At 38.7% G+C, this 15,454-nt stretch overlaps 1 protein-coding gene across 1 annotated transcript in view; it reads left to right on the top strand.

The window, feature by feature from the left end:
• The window catches only part of NCAM2 (neural cell adhesion molecule 2), a 551,141-nt gene that overhangs the window by 404,179 nt on the left and 131,508 nt on the right, over positions 1 to 15,454 (top strand). Inside the window, exons 10-11 of the mRNA XM_048868296.2 lie at positions 1,867 to 2,054; positions 6,731 to 6,827. Coding sequence (XP_048724253.2) covers positions 1,867 to 2,054; positions 6,731 to 6,827 — 285 coding nt within the window. The remainder of the gene's footprint in view (positions 1 to 1,866; positions 2,055 to 6,730; positions 6,828 to 15,454) is intronic.

The raw sequence follows: 15,454 nt of genomic DNA, 5'->3' as shown, positions 1-15,454 counted from the left end.
CAACAATGGCCAGTACCAGATACTTCAGTGGGAATGAACAGAACAAGGCAATTTATCTAGTGATCTATGCCCTGTTGTCCAGTCCCAGTTTCTGGCAGTCAGTGGTTTAGGGACACCTAGAGCATGGGGATGCATCTTCACTAATAGCAGTTAGACCTATCCTCCAAGAATTTACCTAATGCTTTTTTGAAGCCACTGATATTTTGGTCTTCACAACATCCCCTAGCAATGAGTTCCACAGGTTGACTGTGCATTGTGTGAAGCACTGCTTACTTATGTTTGTTTTAACCCCACTGCCTATTAATTTCATTGGGTGATCCCTGATTCTTACGTTCTGGGAATAAATAAATAAGACTTCCTTATTCACTTTTGCCACAGCATTCATGATTTTATAGACATCTATGACATCCCCTCTTAGTTGTCTCTTTTCTAAAATGAATAGTACCAGTCCTTTAATCTCTCCTCATATGGAAGCTGCTCCATCCCTCTGATCTTTTTTTTTTTTTGCCGTTCTCTTCAACTTTTCCAGTTCATATGAATCTAATCTATCTATCTATCGATAGATAGATAGGTATAGATTTGATATAGATATATAGATGGGACAACAAGAATGACTGCCCTGCACCAAAAGCGGGGGGCCATTGTCCAGGCTTGCTGGAGGAAGACAGTAGTGCTTTATGGCAAGCATGGGGCAAAGGGGAAGAGAACAGAGTTCAGAAACTGCTGCAAATAGGTGGTGTTGGTCTGCTTTGCAGCACTGACTCATCCCCTTGGAATGTAAGAGTGGAAGGCTTTAAAGGTGCAAGCTCTGGCATTGGAAACCTCTTTCTCCATGCAGCAGGCAAGGCAGCACCCACCCTCCCTCCCCTTAAGGTGTGATTGTCAGGTGGGTTTGAACCTGTTGTGGGCATTGTGGTAGTCACTCCTTTTTGAGAGGTCGGGAAGGAATTTTTTCCCTCACCACCATATTGGCTTCGGTGGAGTAGGTTTTTTTCACCTTCCCCACAGCGGGTGTTAGGGAGGACCTATAATGCTGAGCATAAAAGGTGTGGTAGGCTGTATGTCACAACTTACTTGGTAAGTGTGGGGCGGATGTCCAGTGCAGGTTCTCCATTGGGAGGCATCCAGTGACCAGACGAATGGCCTGGTAAAGGACTTAAAAAAGGTGGCGTTGGTTAAATTAACAGAACGGTGAGGGTGGGGGGGGTTGGGCTCCTATGGTTGGAACGGCATGGAGCCAAACCCCCTATCTTGTAGCCCACCTTACCCCTCCTACGAGGGGGTGTGGATGGTAAGGTCCCAACAATGGATTTGCTGGTGGGACCTGGATGGAAAAAGAGGGGGAGCTGGTGGAAGCCGCATTCCCAGTTAATTACAAAACAAACAGGGTTTACGTTCACTGTACACTTTTTTCTCTCAGGTAGTCCCAGACATCTAATAATAAAGTTGCAGCCTGATTAAATCCATATCAAGTGTCTCCTGTCCTTCTTTTGGTATAGCTGGACAACTGCATACAGTATTCAACAGTACTCAAGGTCTGGGCATACAATGGATTTATATAATGGCATTATGATATTTTCTATCTTATTATCTATTTCTTTCCTATTGGTTCCTAAAATTCTGTTAGCTTTTTTGACTGCCACTGCACATTGATGGGATGGTTTCAGAGAACTATCCAAGATGACTACGTGAGAAACTCACAGATGAGAATTGACATTGGAGCAGTCCACATTATGAAATGACACATTTCTAAATTCAGGTTTCTATGATAACCTCAATAGTATATACCTGAATAAAAATGTGTTGCATTTTTTTATGGAAACAGAGGCAGATAACATATTTGTTTAATACTCTCTTTTTTTGCAGATGCTCCAACATTTGTGTCAAATCAAACCTTGTATTATTCTTGGGAAGGCAATCCTATCAATATAAGTTGTGAAGTACTATCTAATCCTATAGCTTCAGTTCACTGGAGAAGAGGAAAATTGGTTTTACCGGCAAAAAACACTACCCATTTAAAGACTTACAGTGCAGGAAGAAAGCTGATATTAGAGGTAAGGCTTTAAATGTAAATTAGCACGTTACATTTATCAGTGTGGAGTCATTTAATTTCTTCACCGGTCAGGAATTATTACTGGGGTTGTATAAAACACTTGCGGATCAGATCTGTGATGTAATGAAGAAGTTTCAGGGGGAAAAAAATCTTATGAGCTATTTATCTCCATATTCCTTGTGATCAGCTAGAAAGAAGTCCTTGGTTCTAATCAATTGTCTTGCCTTCAGTTCACCACTCTCAGTGAACATTAATATAACCTGAGTTTTTTGCAAAGTAGTAAATAAAACATGAAGATTTAAAAAATAGTAAAACTGATTCAGTAGATTGATATTATCAATGATTTAGTGCCTGCATGAAAAAAAATTTGGCTATTTCAGTCCAGCTCAAAGCAGACAGGTATATGCAATACAAAACTAATTGTCTTGTTGTAAGTCTCCATAACAAGGCTGTTGTATAGAGACTAAAGTCCTTTCTTATCTCTTAGAGCCAGTCCCAATAAGTCAGGAACAAGCTATGTTGTCTGCCACACATGAGGAAAAAGAAGATGCCAAGGATGTGATTTAATTAGGCCCCAACAATTTTATTAACTTAACTCATCTGGGAAGTATCCTGCAGTAACTCATACAGTGCAGGTCATGATTCCTTTTCACCTGGGGCAGGACTGATGTCAGCCCCTCCCCACTCAACAGCTGGTCCCTAGCCCATTGCTTGGACTCCAGCACTCTCTTCTCATGTGAGGGTTGAGGAGGTGGAGAAGAGGAGATTGTCTCCTCACTGTACCAGACACCAGTCCTGTTTCCCGCCTTTTTTAGGGAATGCCTTTCCCTAAGTCCATTTCCAGTTCTGGTTTATCGGGGAAATGGACCCCAATGAAGTTAGTAAATATGGAAATAAAGGTTATGTACTGGCATCCTGATGCACTACAACAAAATACATCAAAAATATGTACAATGAAAGGAATGAAGTAGCATTGCTAACATGTACATTATTTCAGATAAGTATCTGATCTAGTTATTCTACTAAAGTTATAAAGACAGTAGAAAACAGTTATGAAGTTTTAACATACATTTGGCTCATAGTTTCAGTAGGGCAGCCCCTGAAGAGTCAGAAAGAGTCTTCCTCAGAAGAGTGTTGTGAAGGTAAATGAATTAATATATATCAAGTGCTTTGGTGTCCTTGAATGAAAAGTGCTCTAAAAGTGAAAAAGAATATTATCACTCCTGGGGAGGGATAATTTCTCAGTATTACATATATAAAATTACACAAGACATAATGTTTTAGATCTTCCATTTGTGTGAGTAAAACAAATGTATTTTATATCTGATTGCTAATATATTTTTACATTAAATCTAATCCTAATGAGTTGCTTTGTTCCTAATTCTTTGATAATTTAGTGCTGAATAGATTGTGGGAAAGTTTCCTGTGTAATTTCAGCAAATCAGTGTAGTCTATAAAATACAATGCAGTGCTTACTGTTGACACATGTGCTTCTAAGTTGTCAGTGGGCCTTATCATGTTTCCCTTGAGGTCAGCGAAAACCCTGTCATTGATTTCATAGGGAGCAGGATAGTATCTGCTTACTATCATGCAAACAAGATTTTAAGAGACTGTAAGAGAAAATGGGTTCAAAGTCACTGTGAATTTGACACAAACAAACACTACTGGCTAGCTAGCTATTCTATGTCACTATCTTTAGACTGTCTTCTTTTAAATTGAGTTTGTAGTTATGTCACATGAAAAGGAGGTTCATAGATGAAGTTTGATTTTAAAGCATGAATCCACTGACTGTTTGTTTGAGTCTCCCAGGGTCGGCCGGCCCACAACATTTTGGCACCTGAAGCAGGGAGCTCAAATGATGCCCCCAGGCACCCTCGCTTGGGCCAAAACTTTGAAAGGTCTCAGTTCTACCTTCTTCCTGTTCTACTCCTCTCAAGCACCTGGTTAAATAATTCAACTTTGAATTGTTGTTTGGGACTGGGATTGTCCCGTGCCTCATAATCAACATGTCTTCTCCTTCGGTGACTCTTGTATTCTTGAATGGGTGGGAAAATAGCTTCAGTGTGAAGATCCTCTGCCAACTTCTGTGCACTCTTCAGAATGTTTTGAAATCCCTCATCTGACCGGTAAGACTGTAGGTATGACTTTGCTTTGCCCAGTTGTTACATTGCTCCGGATATATCAAGGTCAACACCTTGGAGTCTCTTGCTTACAACATTTATTTCCAACAGTATGTCATGCCACAACACTAAGCCACACAGAAATTTGAAGTTAGATATGTTTCTGGTGATTCCATTTCCCTCTGCCACTGTTCTCCCACGAACAGTTTCTGTCATAGCATTACCCTCCATAATAGCAACTATGGCATCGTCTATCTTCCCAATTTGGTGTTTGATAGGCTTTATCATCTCCACTTGACTTTCCCATCGTGTGGCACTCAGTGGTTTCAGTGTCAGAGAGGATGTTCCCAGATGTTGCTTCAAAATTTGCTATCGATGAGTTGTTGCAGAGAAAAATACATAGATGCTTTGAATTACATCAAAAAATTCAGCAGCCTCACTAGAAGCTGATGCTGCATCACTGACCACCAAGTTCAATGAATGAGAACTGCATGGGACCAAAAAACCTCGAGGGTTTAACTCTTGGATCTGTGTCTTCAGTCCTCTGTTCTTTCCTCTCATGTTGGCACCATTATCGTAGCCCTGACCTCTCATGTCAGCTATCACAATTCCCGTATCTTCCAGCTTTTTAAGAAGCACATTTGTCATACCAGTTCCTGTAGTATCATCAATGTCAATAAATTCTAGAAAATGCTCTCTGACAGTCACCATTGCAGGGACATTTTCACTAGGTTCTGTTGTTACAAAATGCACCATTAAAGTAATTTGTTCTATACGGCTGATGTCAGGTGTGCAGTCCAGAATAACAGAGTAATATCTTGCTGACTTCAGATCTGCCACAATCTTCTGTTTGACTTTTGTTGCCAGTAACTGTATGATCTCATTTTGAATTGTTTTTTCCAAGGTAGTGGTGTGTGTACATTGCTTGGGTGGTGACTCTTCTTAGATGCTCCTGGAGTACAGCATCAAACTCAGCCATCAGCTCCACAATTTTAAGGAAGTTTCCATTGTTTGGCACATACAGCTGATCTGAAGTGCCACACCATGCTAGGTTTTGGGTAGCAAGCATTCTCACAATGGCAATGAGCCTTTTCAGATCATTTTGCCAGTAAAGAGACTCTGAGCAATTTTCTCTTGATGCTGATCATCTATGGTGGCCTTTGACCTTAGTCTCATCTCAAGCTCTTTCCACCTATGGAATGCTCTCTGGTGATTTGCTACCTTCTCATGCCATGCCAGATTTCTAGCCAGATTTTTCCAGTCCTTTGTTCCTGTAGAACCCAATTTGGCTGGAACATTAGACTGGAAGAGTTTGCAACAGAAACAGTATGCAGGATTCTGGGTTTTTGAGTACATAAGGCATGACCTCTCTACTTTGTCACCATTGGGGATTTCACGCCAGTAATGTGTCTATTTTCATTGTCTTTGGGGAACATGATGTTTTTCACTTGCTGTGGCCCATGCAGTACAAGGAGGTCCCTCAGGCTACTGCACAAGTGGGTCCACAGTTCTGCATCATCTAGACTTAAGGAACTAAACTCAGCAGCAGCTGTTTCTTGTGCCTCTACCACACTCTTCTCTGATCTATACTTTTCTTCAGGAATGTGCATGGTTGCATCCATTTGAGATGGAGATATGGATGTTGCAGTAGCTGCCAGGTCACCTGCACTCTGACTAACTGGAAGATCAGGCATCTCCTCACCACTCACATCCTCACTGGGGCCGGAAGGCTCACCATGAACATTTATGTCTATGTATCTCAGGAGAGCTCCTTCCTGCTTAGATAGTAAAGCTTCCTTTGCTTTCTATCTAATGATAGAACCAATATCAAGGTGGTGCACCCAGGAGCAACAAGGAGGGAGAGGGGCTGCTGCTTTGCCCACCCCACCCACCATCACAGCCCAAGAGGCTGTGGACACAAGGAAAGCCCCTGGTGGCCACATCTGAGAAACGCTGTTTTAAATTAAAATAGTATTACTCAAATAAGGAAATACATTTAATACCTTTCCCCTACCAATATTTCACAGCCATGCTACTGTCCAATGATCACAGATAAGGCTATGCATACCCTGAATCTTGCAGTGTCCATTTGTGAGGGACCAGATATCCTGGAAGACAGCTCACCTTCCTCTTTGAGCCTACCCCTAATGTTAGGTTAAATGTTTCCAGAGGGCTCGTAGCCTGGTCCCTTCCTCTTTCCTGGGACAAAGTGGCCTCCTTTGCATATTATGGACAGAAGGAGGGGTCATGTTGCCTTTAACTTCCCTAGAGGATGTTTTCCATTCAGTGGTGTAACTGTGGATTTGAAATATTTAACCTTGTCCTTCTGTTGTTTAATGAATATTTTTTTTCATACAAGCTTTGAAAAAGAGAGAATTTGTTACAGATCTACCACATTTATGTCACCATTTTGTGAAATGTATTTGATAAGGTAAAATAAGGGAACATCCTAATACAGTTTAAAGAGAATTAATTTAAATTTTGAGACGGTCAATGGCATTTTTGTAATTAATCATTAGAAAATAATATTTAAAATTTGTTTATGCTTCTTTTAAAGATTGCACCCACATCTGACAATGATTTTGGGCGATACAACTGCACAGCTACTAACAGAATAGGAACGAGACATCAGGAATACACCCTTGGGCAAGCCGGTGAGTATATTGTGTCCAAGTTACTATATCCATACCTTTGTATTTTCACCACTGTGAAGTACAATTGGACTTTTTCCGTTCACTTAATTCCACTGGAGCCTTTAGAACTGTCTTTTTAGTCCTCATAAAATGTGACATTGTGTAGGTAAAACAAACTGGTTCTCACAAAATAAGATCTTCCCAAAATTTTTGCACTGAACTTGAACTTTAATGGGGTAACTCTTGTTTTATGCCAGTGTAAGAAAAGGGGAATCAGGTCCATCTCTTTCATTTTTGCATCCAGTGTTTCCATGTGAGGACCAGGATCAGAACTAAAAGTGCTGAAATACTGCAGCAAAGCCTATTTTCAAGAGATGTATAATCCAGGTCTGCCAACTAAAAGTGCAGAATTTTTCCTTTATTTTAGAAGTCCAGTTAAATCCATGGGTTGTACAGGTGTAATTTAGAGCAGGATTTGGCCCAAGGATTTAGGATTAAATTAATTCAAGCTGTCAGACTTTTGGATGCTAATTGCAACAGAACTTTTGGATGTTTTTAAATTCATCTAGAGGATTGTAGATTAATTTTAAAATAAATGTGTGTATTCACCCTTTGGCAGTGCTCACAAATATGCTCGGTTTTGCAGAGTACTGAGTATATGGAAGGATTTTTTTCTTGTTGAATGACGAAAATACACCAGAGTTGGTTTCATAGCATTTTTTCACTTCTCACATGTCAAATGCCAAAATAGAGCAGTGAAACTTCACCAAGTTTACAGGATCAAAAAACAGTAAGGGCCAATTCTTTAGATGATATAAATCAGCATAGTTCTGCTGAACTCATTCCAATTTACAACCACTGAGGAGTGGTCTTAGATCATTTTTCTACTTTAGCTAACTAGAGTTACATAAAGGAGGTCTTGGTGTTTTTGTTTGTCTTTTAGTAGTGTAAGGAATTATTTTATACAATATTTTTCTGCAATCTGCTTTGTTGCAACTGTAATAAAATGTAAGGCTAAAGAATAAGATATACTCTTTACAATCCTAGTGGGAATATATATTTGGTATTATTGCTACTTTATGCATTTTCAGACTGAAGGGAGACTGTCTGATGTTTCCTTTACTTTTACTTTTAAACTTTTATAACACATTGCACTATAGACTACACTTTTATTTCAGTGTTTCAAGAGTTGCAGAAGCAAATTGTGTTATTTATTAAGGGGATTTATTGTGTAGAAACCATGCACAGCTTTGAAAGTTTACCCCATTACCTCTAAAGAAAAGACGGTTTTAAACATCTTTGATCTTTCTGGTTGTGGTACATCTCTCCTTTGTAACAATTATCAAAACAGTTGTGCTGCCAACAGTAGCTGAAAGTATTATTTATCAGAAACTAAGTAGACTTTCCATCCAACTTTAAGTGAGCCTGGTAAACACTCGAGAAAAACATTTTTGATCCTACTTTGGTTTGCCTTTGCCCCCTGCCAGTGAATCAAAATATATATTCCGGTAACCTCCTAATCTGCCTTTTGCATAGAAACACCATCAGGCTCCAAGCATTACACATAAAGCGAATTCCTTGCCCTACCTCCTCACTCAGCCTCTCCACAACTCAGAACCTCCCACAACTTAGAATCCACTCCCAGAAATGAAAATATTTTACCTTAGTTGTGTAGAAATAAAACAGAAAAGATCTGCTTGTGGAACATTTACTCATGTTGGTGAGTATTTACTGAAGTGGTCACATATAATGGGACTACTTGTGTGAGTAAGCTTCTACAACTAGGCCAAAATCACACATGTAGCAACTTATCTGATTATCTTCTAGTGTCCCCACTTATTTGAGTTCAAGACTTTAGACTAGTCCTCAGTTAAAATAGTGCATTTGATATGTTAAAAGTTTAGTCCATAACTAAGAAAGTTCTGTACTTTTGAAAATTAGAAAATACTTGCACACTAAATCTATTTCCCTAAGCTCTTTCAATGATTAGCTCTCCAAAAATCTTCACATCTGTAGAGATATAAAATAGTAAAAGAGAGAAATCCAATTCCAAGACCAAATCTCTGAAATAACAGAGAAAAACAACTCTTCCCAGGTGAAGAGGGTGTGACTCCAGGACAGGGCATAAGGAAATGCTTGTTGTCCAGTGTTATGTCATGTGCATTCCAATGAAATCCAATGCATCTGATGAAGTGAGCTGTAGCTTACGAAAGCTTATGCTCAAATAAATTGGTTAGTCTCTAACGTGCCACTAGTACCTTATTCCTTTTCTTTTTGCGAATACAGACTAACACGGCTGCTACTCTGAAACCAATGAAATTTGAATATGACAAGATGAATATCTCTTCCTATCCCCCGTTTATCCCCGCTACACACACGCGTGCACACACACACACACACACAAATGTCCAGCTCTCCTCTTGGCTCCTAATACTTCCTCTATTGTAATAAACCAGTTACACCCTCCCAGCTGTTAAAAAAACTCTTATTTCCTCCTCCCCAATGGCAAGACATTGATTCCCTCCATTCAAACCTTTCTCCCCGTTTACAGGTCAGCAACCTCCCCAAAGCATGATATTAGTACCTACAGTAATGGTCCACATCCCCACAGCTTACAATAATGTCATGCAGTCTTTTGAGCTTTACTGTAAAATACTGTGTTTTTTTATAAAAGAGAAGTCAAAGTTAAAGTTGGTGTTATAGGCTTGACAGACAAACACTGACTTTTTAGCACTTCTGTTCTCATGTCCAAAGCTAAGTGTGGAAGATATAAATTCTCAAACCAACCCTTAAGTTCATGAAGTTTCCCAAATTTAGTTCTCCAACCTATGTAATTAGAGATACTCTGCCATGCAAATTCTCTCAGAATTATTTTTTAAATTATAGCATATATACCATTTCAAAAAAAATCAATTTATCATTTCCCTGCAGTCTATGCAGACACAGTCATCTCTCATGTATAGTGTTTCCTAAAGTAGTGTTTTGTACTAGCATAAAGCATAAAGAAGGGGCTAATATCTCGCATAGGGTGAACTTGCATTAGATATAACACAGACATATGGTCAGGAAAAGTGATGAAAACCAATGGTGCATAAATTATAGCAGCCCAAAAAAATAATCCCATGTGTACTTCAGATTATAGTAAAAACATATTGCAGTTCCCTTTGCCAATGCTGCATCACCTGCTGCAGTTAATCCTGCTGCAGTACATATGTCTACTTAATTTCAAAATACACAATATAGACCCAATCTTGAAAAATCTAAAGACTGTGTGTGCTTTGCTATGCAGCACTGGTCCTTAAGTGATTTAATTTTAATAACTAGTTCCTCTGCAGACTAACCTGTTTCTATTTAAAATCAATCAAACAAACAAAACTAATATTAATAATTATGCTTGCAGGAAGATATGCAGGTTTGTTATAGCCATGTCAGTCCCTTAGAGAGACAAGGTGCTTGAGGTAATATATTTTATTGGATCAACTTCTCTTGGTGAGCGAGACAAGCTTTCAAGCCCTTCAAGTCTTCCAGGAAGACACCATAGATTGTAATAGGCAAACTACGTACACTCATCCACGTATTTCTTCTGCCCCTATTTATATGTGAGTCAAATTCTTTACTCATCCAACACTAAACCCCAGTCTTGTAAACGTTCACTACTAGGCAAAGTCTGTTCTATATTGAAGAGTCTCATTTAAGTCCATGAGACTCTTCACAGCATTAAGCAACATACCAGGGTCGGGTGTTAAGTCAGTGATACTCAACATATGACTCTTCCTCAGAGTGTATATCTTCAGGGCCACATACACAGATTTTGACTCAACTGTCCTACTGGCTATGCCTGTGTTTCTGGTAGACTAAGCAGAACACTGATCTCAGGTGTATTTTCTCAGGGAGAGCAGGGCAGTTGGTACAACAGTATGTAAGCTGTCAGAACCACTTTCCCATTGCTACAATGGCTCATCAGCTCTTAAAGGCTGACTATATTGGCTACAAGTCATTCTTTCACAGTCATAAGCAATTAACATTTGTTTTATCATTAACTTTATTAATTTTTTGCAGAATGACCCTTAATATCAGCTTCAAAAATATTAGTTAAGAAAAATTATGACATTTATAAGAATGTACTTGCTGCAGTGAATTCTTACTTGACAGACAGGAAATTCAGTATAATAAAGTTATTCAAGTCAAGGGCAAAAATGTTTGCAAAACAAATATTGCACAAATGCTATACTCCCACCACTGATTTATTTCTACTTTTTTATTCATTTATACCACAGATGAGACTGATGTCAATTTTTCAGATTTGCACTTTTCCACCTGTGGCAGTAATTTATTTCAATCGCTTCTGTATAGTCGTTGACCAGCACTTATTGAAAAATATGTAGCAAAGTTCTGTTCAAATCAAGATAAATCAAGCCACATTTAGTGAGGAACAGTATATGAAAAAAGAATTATTATTAGTTTTGAAAAATGTTGTATTCAGTTACATTATTAATCATATACTGTATTTGGCCTTTGTAAATGGCAAAATGTGAAATTCACATTGTATTAGATACCCACTTTCTGCTAGTAGCTCTAGTTACAGTGCTATTATTAATTAATTATTATTTATTTAGTATTTATATTGCAGTAGTATCTACAGGCTTTAGTCAAGTCAGGGCTCCAGTGTACTAAGTACTGTACAAAGATATAGTAAATGTCAGTCCCTGCCTCAAACAGTTTCAATCTCAGGTCCTGTCTACACACAGAACATGCTCCAGTTTAACTAATTGATTTAAAAAAAAATACGTTGAACTTTACACGTGGATGAGAAGTAGGTGAGAAGGAGGAGAGGAAAATCCAAGAATAATGAAGAACAGAGCAATCAGAGGATTCAGATCATTGACAGCTGATTGGCTGCTAGTTTTACTGTCCAGACTGCTTTACTTTTGGTTGATTAGGGAGTCCTCTTAACAATGCTCATTCTAGGTGAAATGCTGGCTAATTAAACTCCATGGGTACTGTAACATTGACTTCAGTATAGCCATGATTTCACCCTCTGGTTTTAATTGGAAGCATTAATCCTGGTGTACTCTGTGTGTGTGTGTGTATGTATATATATATATATATATATATATATATATATATATATATATATACACATAAACTTCCATTAAGCAGGCAGCATTAAACAAATTTGCTTCTATGGTAAAAGTCCCAAACACTTATTGTTTTACTGAATTGTTTTCTGTTAAAGCATTACAGGATTCACTTGCTCCTTGGTGTGCTATTCTGGGGCAGTTTTTTTTCCCAGCCAGTAAGATAATATTATTTTATTTGTGTTGTACTTTCTGTAAGTTGGAAAGTGCTCCTGAGGCACAATGCCATTGTCTTTTTTCTGCTGCCAAACTTTAAATATTAGACTCAGTGATGATACAAATTTGCAGCTGTACTGTTTCTTATGATTAACCCTAGTTATACAGAGCTGTTGAACCAGTCTATACTCCAGACACTTTTATTTACAGCTATACAAACAACTGGATTATTTTAGTTTATTTTTAGGGTGTGATCCTGCAAGGTGCTGAGGATCCTCAATTCCCATTAAAGCAATCTAATTTGGAGTTGCCCAGTGCCTCCCAGGAGGTGTTCAACTCCTGGCAATACCAGGCCCTTTGTATCTTCCCCTTCTTCATTGCCTGAGTATTTGAATAGCTGAACAAACAACTTTTAGAATGCAAAAGTCCCATTATTTTTAATCTCTTTTCACTCTGAATACATTATTTCACATCATAGCCTCAACTTTTAATACAGAAGTCTACTAAAACTGTGTGTTTTTTTTTCTAGGACAGGCTTAGGCTTGACAAACCAGGTGAGCTTGGCAGATTGTCCCATTGGCTTTCAGAGCCTGAGGTGAGAACATCCATTCCTGGATTTGCCCAGGTCCAGTTGAAGCATAATATTACGTGAAATCTTAGTGTGCAGGAAGAAGACATTGGTTATTAAACACACATTCTACCTTTTGGTTGAGATTTTAGTAGTATTATTTCAAATGGTTGTGAACCATGAATAGAAAGTTGCATTGCCAACAGTGATCTTGAAATTTATCATTTGAGTCAATATTTTTTTAAAACAAAAAGTGGTTTATGTGAAGTTTGTGCCAGGAAGAGACAAACACAAGGATTTTGGAAGAAAGATCAGTATGAATTTGATGCTTATCAGCATGATGCTGGACTGAATTAAGGCAATCCAGGAAAAACTCACTTGGGGCTCCCCAGCCACACTCCTACACAAGACCTCCTAGTTCTCTTGGTGTAGCAGCAGGGTTCACAGTTCAGATGAATGGGTCAGTTCACCTCTCTTGGAGCAGTTGGTTCAGTCTGTTTGCAGATTGAGACAGGCACAAGATACATTAATTTCATGGTTTTTTTGCATCCATGAGGGCTATCTTTTATTTAAAAAAAAAGGGCAGCTGAGAGTCTGATGTTATCACATGACTCCAGGAGCTGCAGTTCCACACATAGGCCTATTGTGCCTATGCTTTAATCTGGCCCGGACATGAGTAACATGGCAGTAGCTACAGCAGTGAATAGTGCACATAGGTAATTTGCAAGCTAGGCTACCTCATACAGCTCTGCTGGTGAATTTCAGACTTGACTTGCCAAACTCTTGTCATTGTGCAAAACCACACACAACATAGTGTAGATCATGAAAATGCTCAATATTCAACAAAACATTTAACAGTATTTAGAAGGGGTAATTTAGAAGGGGTAATGTGTGTAATTTCAACAATGAGAGATTGGCTATATAATCCCTTTGTTAACATGCAAGAATAGAGATTCTGAAATGAAATTGAGGTTAAAATATACTCTGTACTTGCATGGAGACTAGTGAGACTTCTCATGCTATCATATTTCACCAAAAATGCCTTTAAGCATTATGACAGTAAGGTGAGATGAAGAGACATGAGATGAAAAGTGAATGGGAAGAAAGGGTTGAGTGTCAGGGCCTGAGGTGAAGGAAAGACTCCTGTTGCAGAGACAAGTTATGCTCAAAGCAGGGTAAGGTTCATCCAACAGTGACATCTGTCACGTGATCAAATTTCATAGCTTACAGATCCCTGTCAGTTGGGTGGTGGGTGAGGGTTGTCTTTTCAAATCGGCTTTTACTGGGTCAAAGTTGAAGATATTTCTTGCAGGGAAAGTTGGTAGGCATTTGAAGCAGTTGTCCATCCCACCTTAGAGAGGGTTTGGAAACAGTTTGAGAGAGAGAGCAGGACTGCTTAGTTGGAAAACACATCTCTCCATTCAACTTGAATTTGTACCATTTGATGTTTTTGATCATTCAGAGTGAATTTATTAAAGTAAATGGAGTTTTACTAGGGAGGGGAGAATGAAGCTGTATGAAAAGAAAGAAAAAAATGGAACGTCACTATCTAAATATCTATACCTGACTCCTCATTCTATTTTTACACGAAGCTTCAGTTAAACTGATAGAGCCAGATTTGACCACATTTATTCATGGTGAGTTGTTCCTTATCCTCTGAAGAATCCTGCTGAAATAAATGAGATTTCTGAGCCAGGCTCTTTCCTGAGATAGATTGTGGAGGTTAACATTGCTGTTGATAGTTACAAGCCTCACTATTTTTTGAGCGAGAACGAGAGACCCTCTCACCAAAGATTGATCCTGCAAAGTGTTGAGTACTGTGACCCCAATCCTACAAAGCAGTTAATAGACACATTCTGAACGTTGAACAATGGCTTGATCCTTCTTTCATTGAAGTTCCTGGCAAAACTCCCATTAACTTAAGTGCTGCAGGATCAGACCCCAAGTGAGTAGTCCCATTGGAAGACTACTTACATGCTTAAAGTTAATATGCGTATAAATGTGTAGGTAGATCAGGGGAATGCTCACTGTTTTGCAGGATTGAGTTCATATTTGTTAACTAACTGCAAAACTGGACTCAGTTCATGAGTCTGCTAATGCTCTTTTCTTTCTTCTCTTTTTTTTTTTGCTCTCCATTGGGGAAAAAAATGCTATTACCCATCCTGAAGGGGATACTAGATACTTTAATTTCTATTATTTAAAGGAAAATAATACTCTGTGGTTTTTTTTGGCTGTGTCCAGTAATAGTGTCCTGTTCTACTTTCTTTGGATGACTGACTTTTTTTTTTTGAAGTGTATTGCACTTCTCTATACTTCCATATTCTGTAACAGAATAGAACTTGGCTACTCTTTGAAATGCATGGATGGCATTCTTTAAAGCATGTGCCTTCAATGTGCATTATGAGTAAGTGTTTGAGGGTGTTTCACATTTTCTTAAGTAGTTCCCTTTTAAACATTTTGGCACGTTGTTAGCTATCATGAAAAATATTTTGCTAGGTCTTCACAAGAGCTTCACTTGATGCGCAGGTTTCAGAGTAACAGCAGTGTTAGTCTGTATTCGCAAAGAAAAGGAGTACTTGTGGCACCTTAGAGACTAACCAATTTATTTGAGCATAAGCTTTCATGAGCTACAGCTCACTTCATCGGATGCATACTGTGGAAAGTGTAGAAGATCTTTTTATATACACACAACGCATGAAAAAATACCTCCTCCCACCCCACTATCCTGCTGCTAATAGCTTATCTAAAGTGATCACTCTCCTTACAATGTGTATGATAATCAAGTT

This window comes from Caretta caretta, chromosome 1 (assembly GCF_965140235.1).
Source record: "Caretta caretta isolate rCarCar2 chromosome 1, rCarCar1.hap1, whole genome shotgun sequence".
NCBI classification, from domain to species: Eukaryota; Metazoa; Chordata; order Testudines; family Cheloniidae; genus Caretta; species Caretta caretta.
The sequence above is the reverse complement of the archived record's forward strand: the minus strand, read 5'-3'. Positions and strand labels throughout refer to the sequence as shown.